The sequence below is a fragment of the Haemaphysalis longicornis genome, unplaced genomic scaffold (assembly GCF_048455015.1).
Source record: "Haemaphysalis longicornis isolate Haplotype H1 unplaced genomic scaffold, Haemaphysalis longicornis Haplotype H1 scaffold_12, whole genome shotgun sequence".
Taxonomy (NCBI): domain Eukaryota; kingdom Metazoa; phylum Arthropoda; class Arachnida; order Ixodida; family Ixodidae; genus Haemaphysalis; species Haemaphysalis longicornis.
In genome coordinates this window covers 35,910-48,208 of record NW_027526225.1, presented here as the reverse complement: position 1 = coordinate 48,208, position 12,299 = coordinate 35,910, and the positions used below count along the sequence as shown (strand labels likewise).

The 12,299-nt window shown below is 47.0% G+C and overlaps 1 protein-coding gene across 3 annotated transcripts in view; it reads right to left on the bottom strand.

The window, feature by feature from the left end:
- Nucleotides 1-2,049: 2,049 nt before the first annotated feature.
- LOC144162242 (uncharacterized) overlaps nucleotides 2,050-12,299 on the bottom strand; it is a 28,875-nt gene continuing 18,625 nt past the window's right edge. For all 3 annotated transcript variants that reach the window (XM_077692703.1, XM_077692704.1, XM_077692702.1), the window contains 2 exons: nucleotides 5,342-5,444; nucleotides 2,050-2,388 (listed from right to left, as the gene is read on the bottom strand). In XM_077692703.1, coding sequence (XP_077548829.1) covers nucleotides 2,185-2,388; nucleotides 5,342-5,444 — 307 coding nt within the window. In that variant the 3' untranslated portion in view covers nucleotides 2,050-2,184. The remainder of the gene's footprint in view (nucleotides 2,389-5,341; nucleotides 5,445-12,299) is intronic.

Below are 12,299 nucleotides of genomic sequence, written 5' to 3'. Positions count from 1 at the left end.
AAATCCAAGGCTTTTGCACTAAAACAAAACAGAGATCTAAGACATTCGCCTTGAAACAAATTGTTTAGCTAATGATTTTTTGTATCCAAAGCACTCTAGCAGAGATCTACGTCCACCCTAAAACAAACCATTACGAGACCATCCTTCGTTAACTTACAATGCGGTACTCTGGTTTGCCAGATAGCTTTTAAGGTTCAAATTTTAACAAGAAAACCAGATTTCCACCAAAGTATTTCACCAAATGAATTCTCGTTACTCATCCTGATGGCGAGGTATGGGCGCGCTTTTGTTCAGAACGGGACTTTTAACCCATCTAGTACACGGTGACCGCCACCTCAGAAGTAGCAAAGGGTGGCCCCCATTCCAGTACAGCGTGGACACCCGCAGAAAACCTGAAAACCTTCCTGATAGCACAAGACTCGTAAAAGGAGTCAATGCTTTTACACTCAACAAAAATGCTTACGTGTCGAAGTTTTCTTTCCAACTTAATTCAATTCAACATTCAGCTTGACTCAACCCTGTTTCAGCGCTCCAACCAGGGTCAAAGCAACGATGGCCGACGACTCCACCAGAGAGAAATGACTCAGCCGTACCCACTCCCCTCCGCTTCACTTTTTTTATTCAATCTTCTCAACAAGACCGTGCTCGATCAAATCGCTTCGGAAAGGGATGTCATTTACAAGAAACGTAAAAAGTCGCTGTACAAAAGAGAGAAGGAAAGTAGGTAATGAGGAGATGGCGGCCGCAAGAAGCAAGCCTCCTTCGCTGCCGTCTCAATCCGCCGCCAACTTCGTTGCGCAAAGCACCCCGCCGCGCCTCCCACCCCCGCCCACCCCTCGACGACACACCACCCTCTTGTGCGCACCTCTACACATCACACAGCGGCAAAAACTGACTGAACACTGAACAAACTGACGTGGTGCTGGTTCGCAGAGGGAAAAGAAATCCCCACGGGAATCTTCACCCCAGAGAAAGGCGGGAAAAGTGCCACAGTTAAAAATTTCAACGCAGCCAAGCTTGCGCAACAGAAATATGTTCAGGTCGTGTCACAAACTTTTTTTACAACTGTAGGGACATCGCGATTGCCTTTTTGTGGTTTTGCTGATGGAGCAAATAGATACAATAAAACGATAAAATCAACATCACATCACACTGCGTTCTCAACTGGCTCGCTGCGAAACGCTATTTCAGTAAAAAAAAAAAAAAAATTACTTGACAATAGCATACAGAAAGAGTCTTTGGGAACAGCACTCAACGAAGAAGATCGTGCCAACTGCGGGACAAAAATCTCGATTTTTTTTCTTTCTTTTTGTGTTCCGATGGCTTGCCAGAGGTTCCTGGCAAGGAATGAACAACCCCGGAACAACAAAAGTTTCACAGTGTGTACAAAGGTGCATCCCAAGATCAGCCACTCTGGTTTTCACAACACAAGAAACAGCTTCTCCAACCCTCCGCAAAAAAAAAACCACGGTATCTGGCCTGTTTTTCTTCTCTCACTTGGGAAAAGCCGCCATGGACAGACGTGAGGAAACAGAGAACATGGCACATAGGGGCTGCGCAATGAAAGAATAACCCTAGGTAATGTCCGCCCTTTAAAACAAAAACAAAAACACAAAACAAAGGAGGGGAGGAGGAAACGGGCACTTTCGTTTCAGCACTTTCTTGCGGGACAGAAAAAAAACCCACCACGCTTGCACGCAACCGGAGCCACCCACGAAAAAACAAAAACAAACGTTTGTCCCCGCAAACATTGTCACCACGCTTGCAGAAAACTGGACACACAGAAACAAGACCGGCACACGCAAGCAAGAGTCATCATTCTTTTTCCCATCTTTCTCTACCGTCAACCACAGCACGGGCGGGTCTTTCAAAGGTGCGACGACACGCCGCCATTTTCGAATAGGAAGAAGGAAAAAAAAGACAGGAATGAAACACACCCCAAATGACTCATGTTAAAAAAAAACTGCAAGAAAGAGTCCCAGCTCCCTCGACTCACTAGCGCAAACAAGAAAGAAGAGCGCACAGGGACAGAGGGATCCCCTTCATCACATAAACACCTTCCCGGGCGAGGGAAGCAAATGAAGTGGAAAGGAGAAAGTCTCGACAAAGAACCGGTCCAAGAGCGGAACAACGGGGCGGCGGCGGGGGTCGGCGAGGCAGGAGGGACGACGAGCGGCAGATGCGTCAGTTGCCGTCGTCGGATTCGGAGTCGGAGGACGAGGTGGACGACGAGCTGCAGCCGTTGCCGACGAGCACGGGAGCGATCGCCGCCGCAAAGGCCGGCCCGACCATCGCCTTGCGCGGACTCCACAGGCTCGCTCCACGATCCGGCAGCACGCTGGTACGCTGCATGCCGTTGCGCTGCTGCTGCTGCTGCTTCTCCTGGTGCTGCACAGGCAAGAAAGCACGCGCACTCTCAACACCAGGGTTACTCACTACACCACCGTAATTACACGCATACTCCCCGCACTTTTTTTTCCGGAAAAATCAGCTTACTCTCAACACCATGGTCACTCAATACACCAGCGTAATTACTCGTGTAATCCTCGCAATTTTTTTTTTCCGGAAATCAGCGTGAAGTCGGGGGATGTGATATTTTTGCAGGGGGAAAAATGTCGGGCGATAAAAATGCACTTAAATAAGATTTGAATAGGTATTCACAACCAAGAGATTTCCAAGAAGGACTTGCCTTCGTAATATAAGTACAAGGTTGTACTTAGGCACAAAGCACAAAACTTTATTCATTGTGGCCAGCCATCACCCAACTTCACCATCCCGCGTTTGGTAGTGGGGGACCGAAGTGGGAATAATCCGAGTCAGTGCTGCTAACATCACTGATTTGCCCCATCGACACCTCCAGATTCCACGTCGGCACCAGAAGCCTCGTCTCCATCCCACACAAAGTGGTCTTCAGTCGCATCCAGGGCATTCGATAAGTCCATCTTCTTTGAAGCTCTTGTCAACAACATCTGCGGCAGCCATTCCCACCCCGCTTCCGATATCCAGCCGCACAGCTTTGCCACTGACAGTCTCATTATCTTGACGAATGGCAACAGAGTGTGCTCACAATCAATTCTGCGCACAACCTTCCAATGTTATCTTTGAACCGCTTGTTCAAAGACGCGTCCAAAGGATGGAGCATGGAAGTAAGCCACCTGGAACGACAGCAGCTCAGCGCACAGCTTCTTTAAACTGGCACGCCTTGTTGGTCACCTTCAGTTCCTCATGCTGCCATCTCCAGTAGCACAGGCTGAACTTGTAGACACCGAAGGGCCTGCCTGTGGCCGAACTGCCATACTCTGTAGCGTATTCGATAGCTTTCGGCTTCAAAGCAGCTGTATAACTAGTGTACCACCCCATGGCGAAGCGGCACCGAAACCAACACAAAACAGTGTCAAAAACTCTAAATGTCGGAAAGCGAGTTCTCGACTTCTGCTTCTCCAATGAACGGATGACCGCGGAGGAGCCTCAGACCGAGGGCTGCGCGAACGCTGCCTAGTAGAGTGCACGTGAAACCGGCCCAACGACAGTGTTAGTAGCGTCTGAGAGAAGGCGCTATGTCGCCATGCTCCTGGCACGCCTGGATACACCGCGCTCTCCACCAATTGGAATGGTGGCGAGCACATGAGTCATGCGGGTTTCGTGAGCAGGCGACTTTCGCCGTTGCAATTTTGGGAGTGCAAGGATTATACGAGGAAACAAAGAATCCACGTTTTGGCCCCTCACATAAGAGGGGTGAGCAGTACGCAATGCGAGGATTACGCGAGTAAATACGGTACACCAGCTGCGAAACTCCCCATGGCACTATGCAGCAAAAACCAGCCCGCTGTTAGCTCCCCTGCGCTGGGGGCAAACAGGGGGAAGGTTGACTGGCCTGCCATCTGTCGACAGAAAGTTGGAGTAGTACTCAAGACCTTGCAATCGGTACCATAGGTTACAAAGAAAAGAACTGAAGACGGCAGCGAGCACAACCGAATTTAATGTTTCCAATTTGAGAAGAATGCTTTTATTTATTAAGTTTTGTCATTAAGTATATGTTCGACAAACTTTAGTTTCTGGTTCCTAGGTGCTGCGACAATACACTTGCCCCTCATCTTGAACGAGTGCGACACATTTTGGACAATTTATTCATCGACAACTCGCTTAAAGGACCCACACACCGTGCTTGGAAAGCACTACGGAACAGAGCGTTAGAAGAAACAATGCCAAATGTAGAAAACCTACGCACTGAAATATGTTTATGTACACCTGATTCCGACCAGGGCACTTCAAAGCAGCCACTCGAGTGGAACTTCATGGACGCGTGCCACTTTACAACCAGCTGCAAAACTGCAGCTTGCACTAGAGCCAGCCTACAGGCAACGAAAATCCAAATTCACAGCCAGCGTCAGACTGAGAAAAGTTTCATCACGCGAGATTTGGGACGACGACATTCCGGTTGTGTAGCCGCGAGACATCACATCACAGCTGAATATTTGTAACTGAAATTCACGAAACGAATCGCAGCACACCCTGTATCAAGCAGACTTGAAGACCCCGCATTCAAATAATCTTTAAACACTTAATTTTCCTGAATTACTGTAATTATTGCGCATTCTGAGAGCCACAGAAATACGCAAGAATAAAAAAGAAAAAGAAAAGAAAGCGGGAAAGCAGCTAACCTCAAGCATTTACTCTCCAAATTTAGTGACCGCTGAAATTGAACATGCTCCCTCACAATGGTGGTGTCTTGCAAAGCTTACCAACATTCGAAAAATGTGCACCCCGGAGTTCCGGCTGTCACTCAACCTAAAACCGGCCTCTACATTTTTTTATGCCTTTAAAAATACACCGGACCTCTCCAGCTTTAACAAGCAACCATTCAGCAGCCACATACAAGAACAGCCACCTGCGGTGAGCACGATTTCACACTGCCCTCTCTACAAAGCTGCCTCCCCTTTGCACAACCTGCATCAAAGCCGCACGTGCACTGACATAAGTAACTACACCTCTTAAAACTTCAAATAAACACGGGAAATTTACGCCCGTAGAGGACAGCACAGTGCAGGTGAAATATACTCTCCTCGCGGCTAGGCCTAGCTCGAATGGTGCTCGAGGTTCCTTCTCCATCCCTAAACCGCTGTTTCTCACACCTTCTACATTGCCACACAAAGCTGCCAAAAACCATCACGACTGTTCCATTTACTCCATCAACTACACGTGCGGTACCGCGGAAAAAGTGAGCAGCCTCTCCCATCCCTGTTTTAGTAGACGATCGGAACGGCCGGAACAAGGCCGGAGCACGGCCGAAACAACTGTGTCACAAAAGAGATGGCAAGCAGGCTTGTACAAGAGCACTCACCAGCTTGGCGAGGTACTGGAACTCGCGGAGCTCGTCCTCCGTGAGGGGCGCGTAGGCGTCGTCATCCGAGCCCTCTTCCTTCCAGCCCATCTCACGCAGAAGCCTGCACAGAGGAAGAACACGTGGTACATTCGCGACGCTCGACCCAGGACGGCTCCGGGTTTGTCCCGGGCGACACCAGTGCGGGCACGCTAAGGCAGCCAACCTTGCATGTTGTTGCACCAAGAGGCCTGACATTTCATTGAGAAAACACTGGCTGCGCATTTGGGGTGGCCCCCTAGGGGGGAAAAAAGTGGTGTTCCTCTGCAGGCGTTCTGAAAAGGCTTTTAAACACCAATATTGGCAACATTGTTGGCCCGAGCCATTTTGGCAGCAAATTTTTGAGTTGCAAGAAGTTCACCTTTGAGAATGCAAGTCAGAATACAACGACATCCTTCAGGAACATCAAAATTTGCCTTCTGCATTTGTTTTGTTAGCAAAACCTCGTTTGACACCCCGACAGACGGTGCACTTGCGCATGCCCTTTGACGGGCTGCTAAATGTAAATGAAATGGTGCCTTCTCTGGCTCTCAAACCTCTTCAGAAAATAAATCTATCCAGTAAAGTTTGTTTCAAAATGAGCTGAGCATAAGGGCAATCATGAAAAAAACACCAAACTGCAATATGCATAGCACGCAAAAGTAAATTCGCATTATTGCAACAAACGTGTGCAACTGACCCTTCATAGGTTTATAGGTTTTTTTTTCAAACCCGGCGATTTTTTTTGTGTGTGAATTTATTCTCACAGCTTTAGGTTTTAAGTCCTACTCACTGCGAGAAAGGACAGCTGCAGCCGCCTTGGTATGACCAGCGTGACACGAATGAAACTTTCCAAGTGAGGCTGTCAGAAGTCAGACTGGCCAGCAAAAGCCTTCACATGAATACAGGCCGAAGGGCGCTGGTTTTTAATGCATTCCCAACACAGTGGTTAGTTATTAGTCCACATATCTCTGGCCTCCCCTCAAAAATTCCCAACAAAATGGATTGCACGTTAAGGTGGACACTGTTTCACTTAATACATCCCTCTCCCCTAAAAAAGAGGGGGGGCAATACCGTATTTTCGCGCAGATAACCCACCCCAAAAATGTGAAAATTTCAGGGGTGAAGTAGAGGTGCGGATTATATGTGAAGTATTTCCTTTGGTGCAGTTTCACCGCAATGCGCATTAGGCTGTGATGCCGCTACAGCAGTAATAGCGACTAAGCCACTGTTATCCCAGAGACAGAGCTTATTTTGCACACATGTACAGCTGAAGAATATACCAACCTGAAAAAAAAAAAAAAAAATGTATGCGGCAAGTCATCTAGTTACGCAGTCAGCTAGGCAAGTTCTTTTGCATAAACAATTGTGTAATGTTGCTTGAGCAGTAGCTTTGGTCCATCCTTTTAGTATAAAATATGCGGGCAATATGCAGGGACATATACTTTTTATTCGTCGACGGAAAATGGGTGCACGGGCTATATGCAGGGGCGGGTTATACGTGCGAAAACACGACATGTGGTTTGAAAAGTTCAACTTTTGCACCCACCGCACATTGTTGCACAAGAGACCCAACTTGGTTAACCATGCAAGAATTAGCGTGTGCTGCATTACGGATCCTAATGTACCTTGGAATCAACTTTCAAAGGCCCAACACAACCGTGTTAGAAGGGGACCAGATAACGGGTGTCCCACCGGCATACACTGTCATGGGTATTTGGGGAGGTAGCAGCTGTCTTCACACCAAACGGCATCTGGCAGCACCTTTTCTAAGTTGTCACAAAGAGCACGACAAAGAAATTGGTGATAACAGACAGCATGACCAGCGGCTACCTCTTTCCCCCCTTTTATACTCGTAGCTTATACAGTCCAACCCGCGTATAACAATATATTGGATATAACAATGAACAGCCATGGCACCATCAACTCTGCTATATGTTATACCGTAAAATAAACCGCTTATAACAATGTTCATTCTCCTTATGAATGTTCACAACAGTTGAGCTCGACGGTACGAGCCTACAAAAAGCGCAGTATTTGGAGATCTGCGAGAGATCGTGGGTGCATTGTGTGTGACAAAGCGTGAGTATGAAATAAGTTGCGGCCTCTTCCCAACACCAAGAAAAAGCTGGTGCCTTTTATGTAGCCATGCCATCGCTGAAGGAAGAGAGCTCGCCCCTCTTATCTCCTGCTGTCAGCTGGCCCAGGCAGTAAGGGAGGCAAGGGGGCAGCTCTTCCAACACTGTCCAGATTACAATAAAGCTACAGTGGGGTGAAGGCCACTGTTGATTACCAATGCCAAAAAAGGCAGAAAACAATGGAACACGCAACCTGCCAATTGTTTTAAAAGAAAGAAAAGTTCAAGGATTGGACGCGGAGACCTCCTCCTAGTGAAGGATAATTGCCTTCCCCAGAGGCCCCATGGAGTTGGTTAGCACATGCATGGCTAAGTCTTAGTGGTCGGCCGTGCAGTTACATTTCTGTTTTGTAAATACTGGGTGAAAACCCCTAAATGCGTACAAAATACTTTTTCTGTCCGACCCGTTATAAAGACTACTGGTTATAACTATGGCTTCTTTGTGGCACTTCAATACTGTCATAAGTGGGTTAGACTGTACACCCGCCTTATAGGCGCTCGCTGAACAAGGCTTTCGCGTGAAAGCCGAAACGCCTTCTTTACCTTTTTAATAAGCCTTTGGTAGGGGAACCAACATTTTTACACTACGTCTTTACTCCCTTTGTGCACACCTGAAAGAAATGCTGAGCGTGTGCGTGGTGAAGGACGTTGCTCTTAATTGTCAAGAACTACAAACTCCAGTAACAAAGATAACTCAAAATGTGCGAGGATGCAGCAGTAGTTGTGTTTTTGGTGTGGCCACCATGCCCCAGCTGGGCAGGTACGGGACCATGAACAATTTGGGGCGAAACGCAACAGCCGTAAGGCAGGCAAGCGTGCATTTCTGGACTAAGAACAGCGGCTTTGCAGACACCACCCCATGCAAGAGACACACAGAGTCTACACAGCCTGCAACGACAAGTGCATGAAAACTGTGGCATCAAGCAATCGCCCTTCAGTGCAACAAATAAGCCTAAACAGGCCACACCTTGTAGTGCCAATCCGTGTAGTTAGACGATTCTAACCCGCACCCTTTTCCCCCAAAGTTGCCCTTCAAATTTGGTGCACGTTAGTGTGGCACAAAACTGAAACCGGCTTCACAAACTCCTCCCAAAATCCGACGCAATCCAACCCAGACAATCCATCAACATTACGCTAGTAAATTTTGGCATACTTATTTTAGAGCGGAATACCTCTGTAGCAAATGTTTATTTTTAAATTGTTTCTTTTTTTTTCCAGATTTTCATGAGTAAACTTACATGCGCGCTACAATCAGGGGCGCATTAGAATCATGCGAATACGGGTAGCTGCTTGATGGTCAGCTCACATCAGGTAGCACACAGGCCAGGTCATGCATGAACAGGTGCTATTTTACACAGAGCCAGCCCTGAAATAACCTACAAACTGCATTCAAATGCGCCGTTTCAAAAACAGCTGTTTGTCTCAGCAGGTAGACCGTGTGGATTGAAAATTTTCTTTTGACAAACCACCGTGCGGTGTTGAGATTTGAATCAGCAAGCAAGCGTACCGTGCTCCCCTTTCAAACATGCACCACTTTCCGTGGACCCATACTGCACACCATACTGGGCCTCAATTAAAAATGAATGACTCAGAACTAACCAGCATCGACTACACTAACCAAGTAAGCCTGAGACCCTCTTCATCTTTCGGGTGTAAGCAAACAACTTGTACTTCAAACATGCGATCAAAATCAAAAGCAAACTACGTCTTGACTACCCATGGGCAGTTCCAATTCCGCATTCCATGTCCACCCGATATCAAAGAAGAGAACCCCTAAGCTTGGGGACAACTTGAAAACGACAACAAAAATTGACCCTGCGCCCTACCACAGCAACCAGCTGTTCCTCCGGGCGGCGCAATAAGTGTGCAACCACGAGTATTTTGAACAGGATGAGAGTCTTTCAGGGATTTTTTGGACTTCATCTGCTTATGAACAACTGCAGCAACAACCAAACAAACAACGTGAGGAAAAGCAGGCGATGCCATCCATCAAGTGGCATTTAGTCACTTCGGGGGAGCGATACACTATATGAGCTATTGCCGTGCTTAATTTAAGTTGTTGTACCTGATACAGTTGAACCTCGTTATAAGAGACGTGGATGTAAAAGACAACCGGGTATAGTAGACACCATTCACGCACATGGTTGGCCGGTCCATCTTTCCCATTACCCTGACCTCTTATAACAGACATCAAATGTAGAAAGTAGTTGGTTATAAAGGATAAGTTATCCTTGAATTTTGGTTAAAAATCTCACTTGTAACAGACAGTGCCACCAGTAGCGAATTGTTGTTGCAACAAGAGTCGCTAACTGCAGTTGCATCCGGTGTAAAAACAACGGGGGCAACAACAGACGCATGCAGTCGCTATTTATTATAACTTTTAGCAAATGCAGACTGGTTCATTCAGCTATGTACAGTTGAACCCCTTTATAAGAGACACGTATCGGGGAGCAGTTTCTGTCTCTTATACGAGATGTCTCTTATAAGCAGGGAACCATGTTTTCACTTTCTAATCAGACCCTAGTTCAATGTGGGCACCAAAGAACGCTCAGCATGTTGCAAAAGGCTCATTCTAATTTATGTTTGGCCCCCAGAATTTGTGAAACAGTTCTGAATCTTTGTTTGCTTCATGACTGTATTTACACTGTTTTTTTACAACCGATTCTACAAGCTTTTTTTACCTTTCACTGTTTGTGGAAGATGAATCGTGGATGTTGAGTTCACAAGCCTGATGAATAACCAGAGCGCACAGCTTCTTCCACTGTGTGCTCAGGCTATTCATTACGCTAGCAGGACCCAACATCTGCGATGCTTCTTGATCGGGAGCTACGCGAGTGGGAGAGCCCGCATGTGCGGTTGCACTCCGTCCAATGGATGGCAGCAAGCTTCAACCACTTCTGTAAGTTGCATTTCCATTGGCAGGGCTTCTCATCGTCATTTCATAGTTGACTGTGTGTTTGCTAAGTTATAATAAATAGCGACTGCAGGCGTCTGTCGTCCACCTGTGTTTCCACAATGGAAGCAACTGCAATTAGTGACTGGTGGCACTGCATCTGAAGTTAAGGGGGGACGCGGCTTTCAACTTCGGAAAAATGACCAAAACATCGTTTTTTTGAAACCCACATATTCGGCTTCTATGTTTCCTATTCTATGCGTCTGCAAAGTTTTTAGGCTGAAAAGCGTCGCAAAGTGGCATAAAAAAATACTTTTGTCAGGCGCGGTGACAAACTATCAGCGCAAAAGGGCGAAAAAACGGCAATTTTCGGAGCGCTCTATCTCCGCAACAGTGCCACCGGGCGCGGCCATTTTGATATGGTTAGATCGGCCGAGCGATCGTCTTTCCGGTTCCGCTCGTCTCTTTTATCTTCATTCATTCACAAACGCACAAACGGCAGAAAAGAAACGACGCACAAACGAAGCTAGAAATAGATGCTGAAGCGCTATTGGTCCTCCGGTCGGGGCGCAGAACAACGACCCTCCTGATTGGATGTCACGGGCGCAACGCAAGATGGCGGCCGCCTGAGCTGCGTAGCGAGCGGTTCGAGTTCATTTTCGCCGCTTCGCTCGGCCGAGTTTCTGTTCAATCTATGGTATTCAACACGGACGATATCGCGGTGGGAATGCCGGAGATAACGAGCCAGATTACGGGAAGTTGTGTGGCTCGAAAGGAGGAGGTCATCGAACGCTTCGTGGTGCGCGTGACTCTACCGTCGCCAGACCCCGGAGGGTGACGCGGAGTGCGCGCTTGCGATAGCGGTTCGTGAAGTGAACTTTTAGTCGGGTTTGCGATGTTTACACGCTTAGTTATTGCTGTGTTTTGACTGTGGGCTCGCTAGCCTTGAGAAAGAAACGGTCGACGCGTCAAACGCTGCGGCGCGCACGGCATAGCCGACGCGCATTGGAGCAGCAACATGACTGGGCAACCGGTTACGATTGAACGCCAGTAGTTGTAATTAATGCCTGCGACGTTGGATTTAATCTTAAAAGCGACCTGACCAGCCATATCAGGTATAATCAAAGTTCGATATGTCGCGGTAAGCGTGCGCTGCAATGCGCGCGAGCCATATCGCCTTTCTTGCGCAACGTTTCCCGTGCACTTGTAATTTTCATGCAAACAGGTTTGAGTTAGTAATATAGGAATAAAAATATGTTCTCTGCATTAAAAATGTACGTTACTGTCGCAGCATTTAACAGTGATTTTTTAGTGAAATTATTGATACCATTGCTTAGGGCATACTGGCTTTGCTGCGAGAAATATTGGATGCCTTGAATGTCAAAAGTAGTAAAAAAATATGCTCTTGCATTGAAGTTGGGAGTTATGCAGAATACTCTACGAAGCTTCAAAGTAGCTCATTTGCATCCTTGTGGTATGCAAACTTTTGGCAATGAACACCTGCACGTATGAGTACTAAGTTGCTGTGCCAGGCAAGATGATAAAACATAAAAAAAAGCCAAAAATGTTCAAATTTAAGTAAAAAAAATGCTTAACTTGTTGCCATGGTGACAACACTGCAAAAGGAGGCTGTTCAGTGTGATACAGCCAACCAGCTAACCTACTTTGCATTGAAAGCCCATTGAAACCCATCTCCCCCTTCGTTTGGTCTGCAAAGTGGGGTATGTACTCTTCACAGAGGAGCTGAAAATGATGTTTTCTGGAAAGAGAAAGGCTGTAAAAGGCACTCCAATTTCAAGGAAAGGCATTCCAGAAGCCCCATGTTCAAAAGGACATGAAAGGCTACAACCGTGACGACTTTTGATAAGTGAAACCTATGTTGCAACTTCGGAAGCCGTTTTCTCAAAACA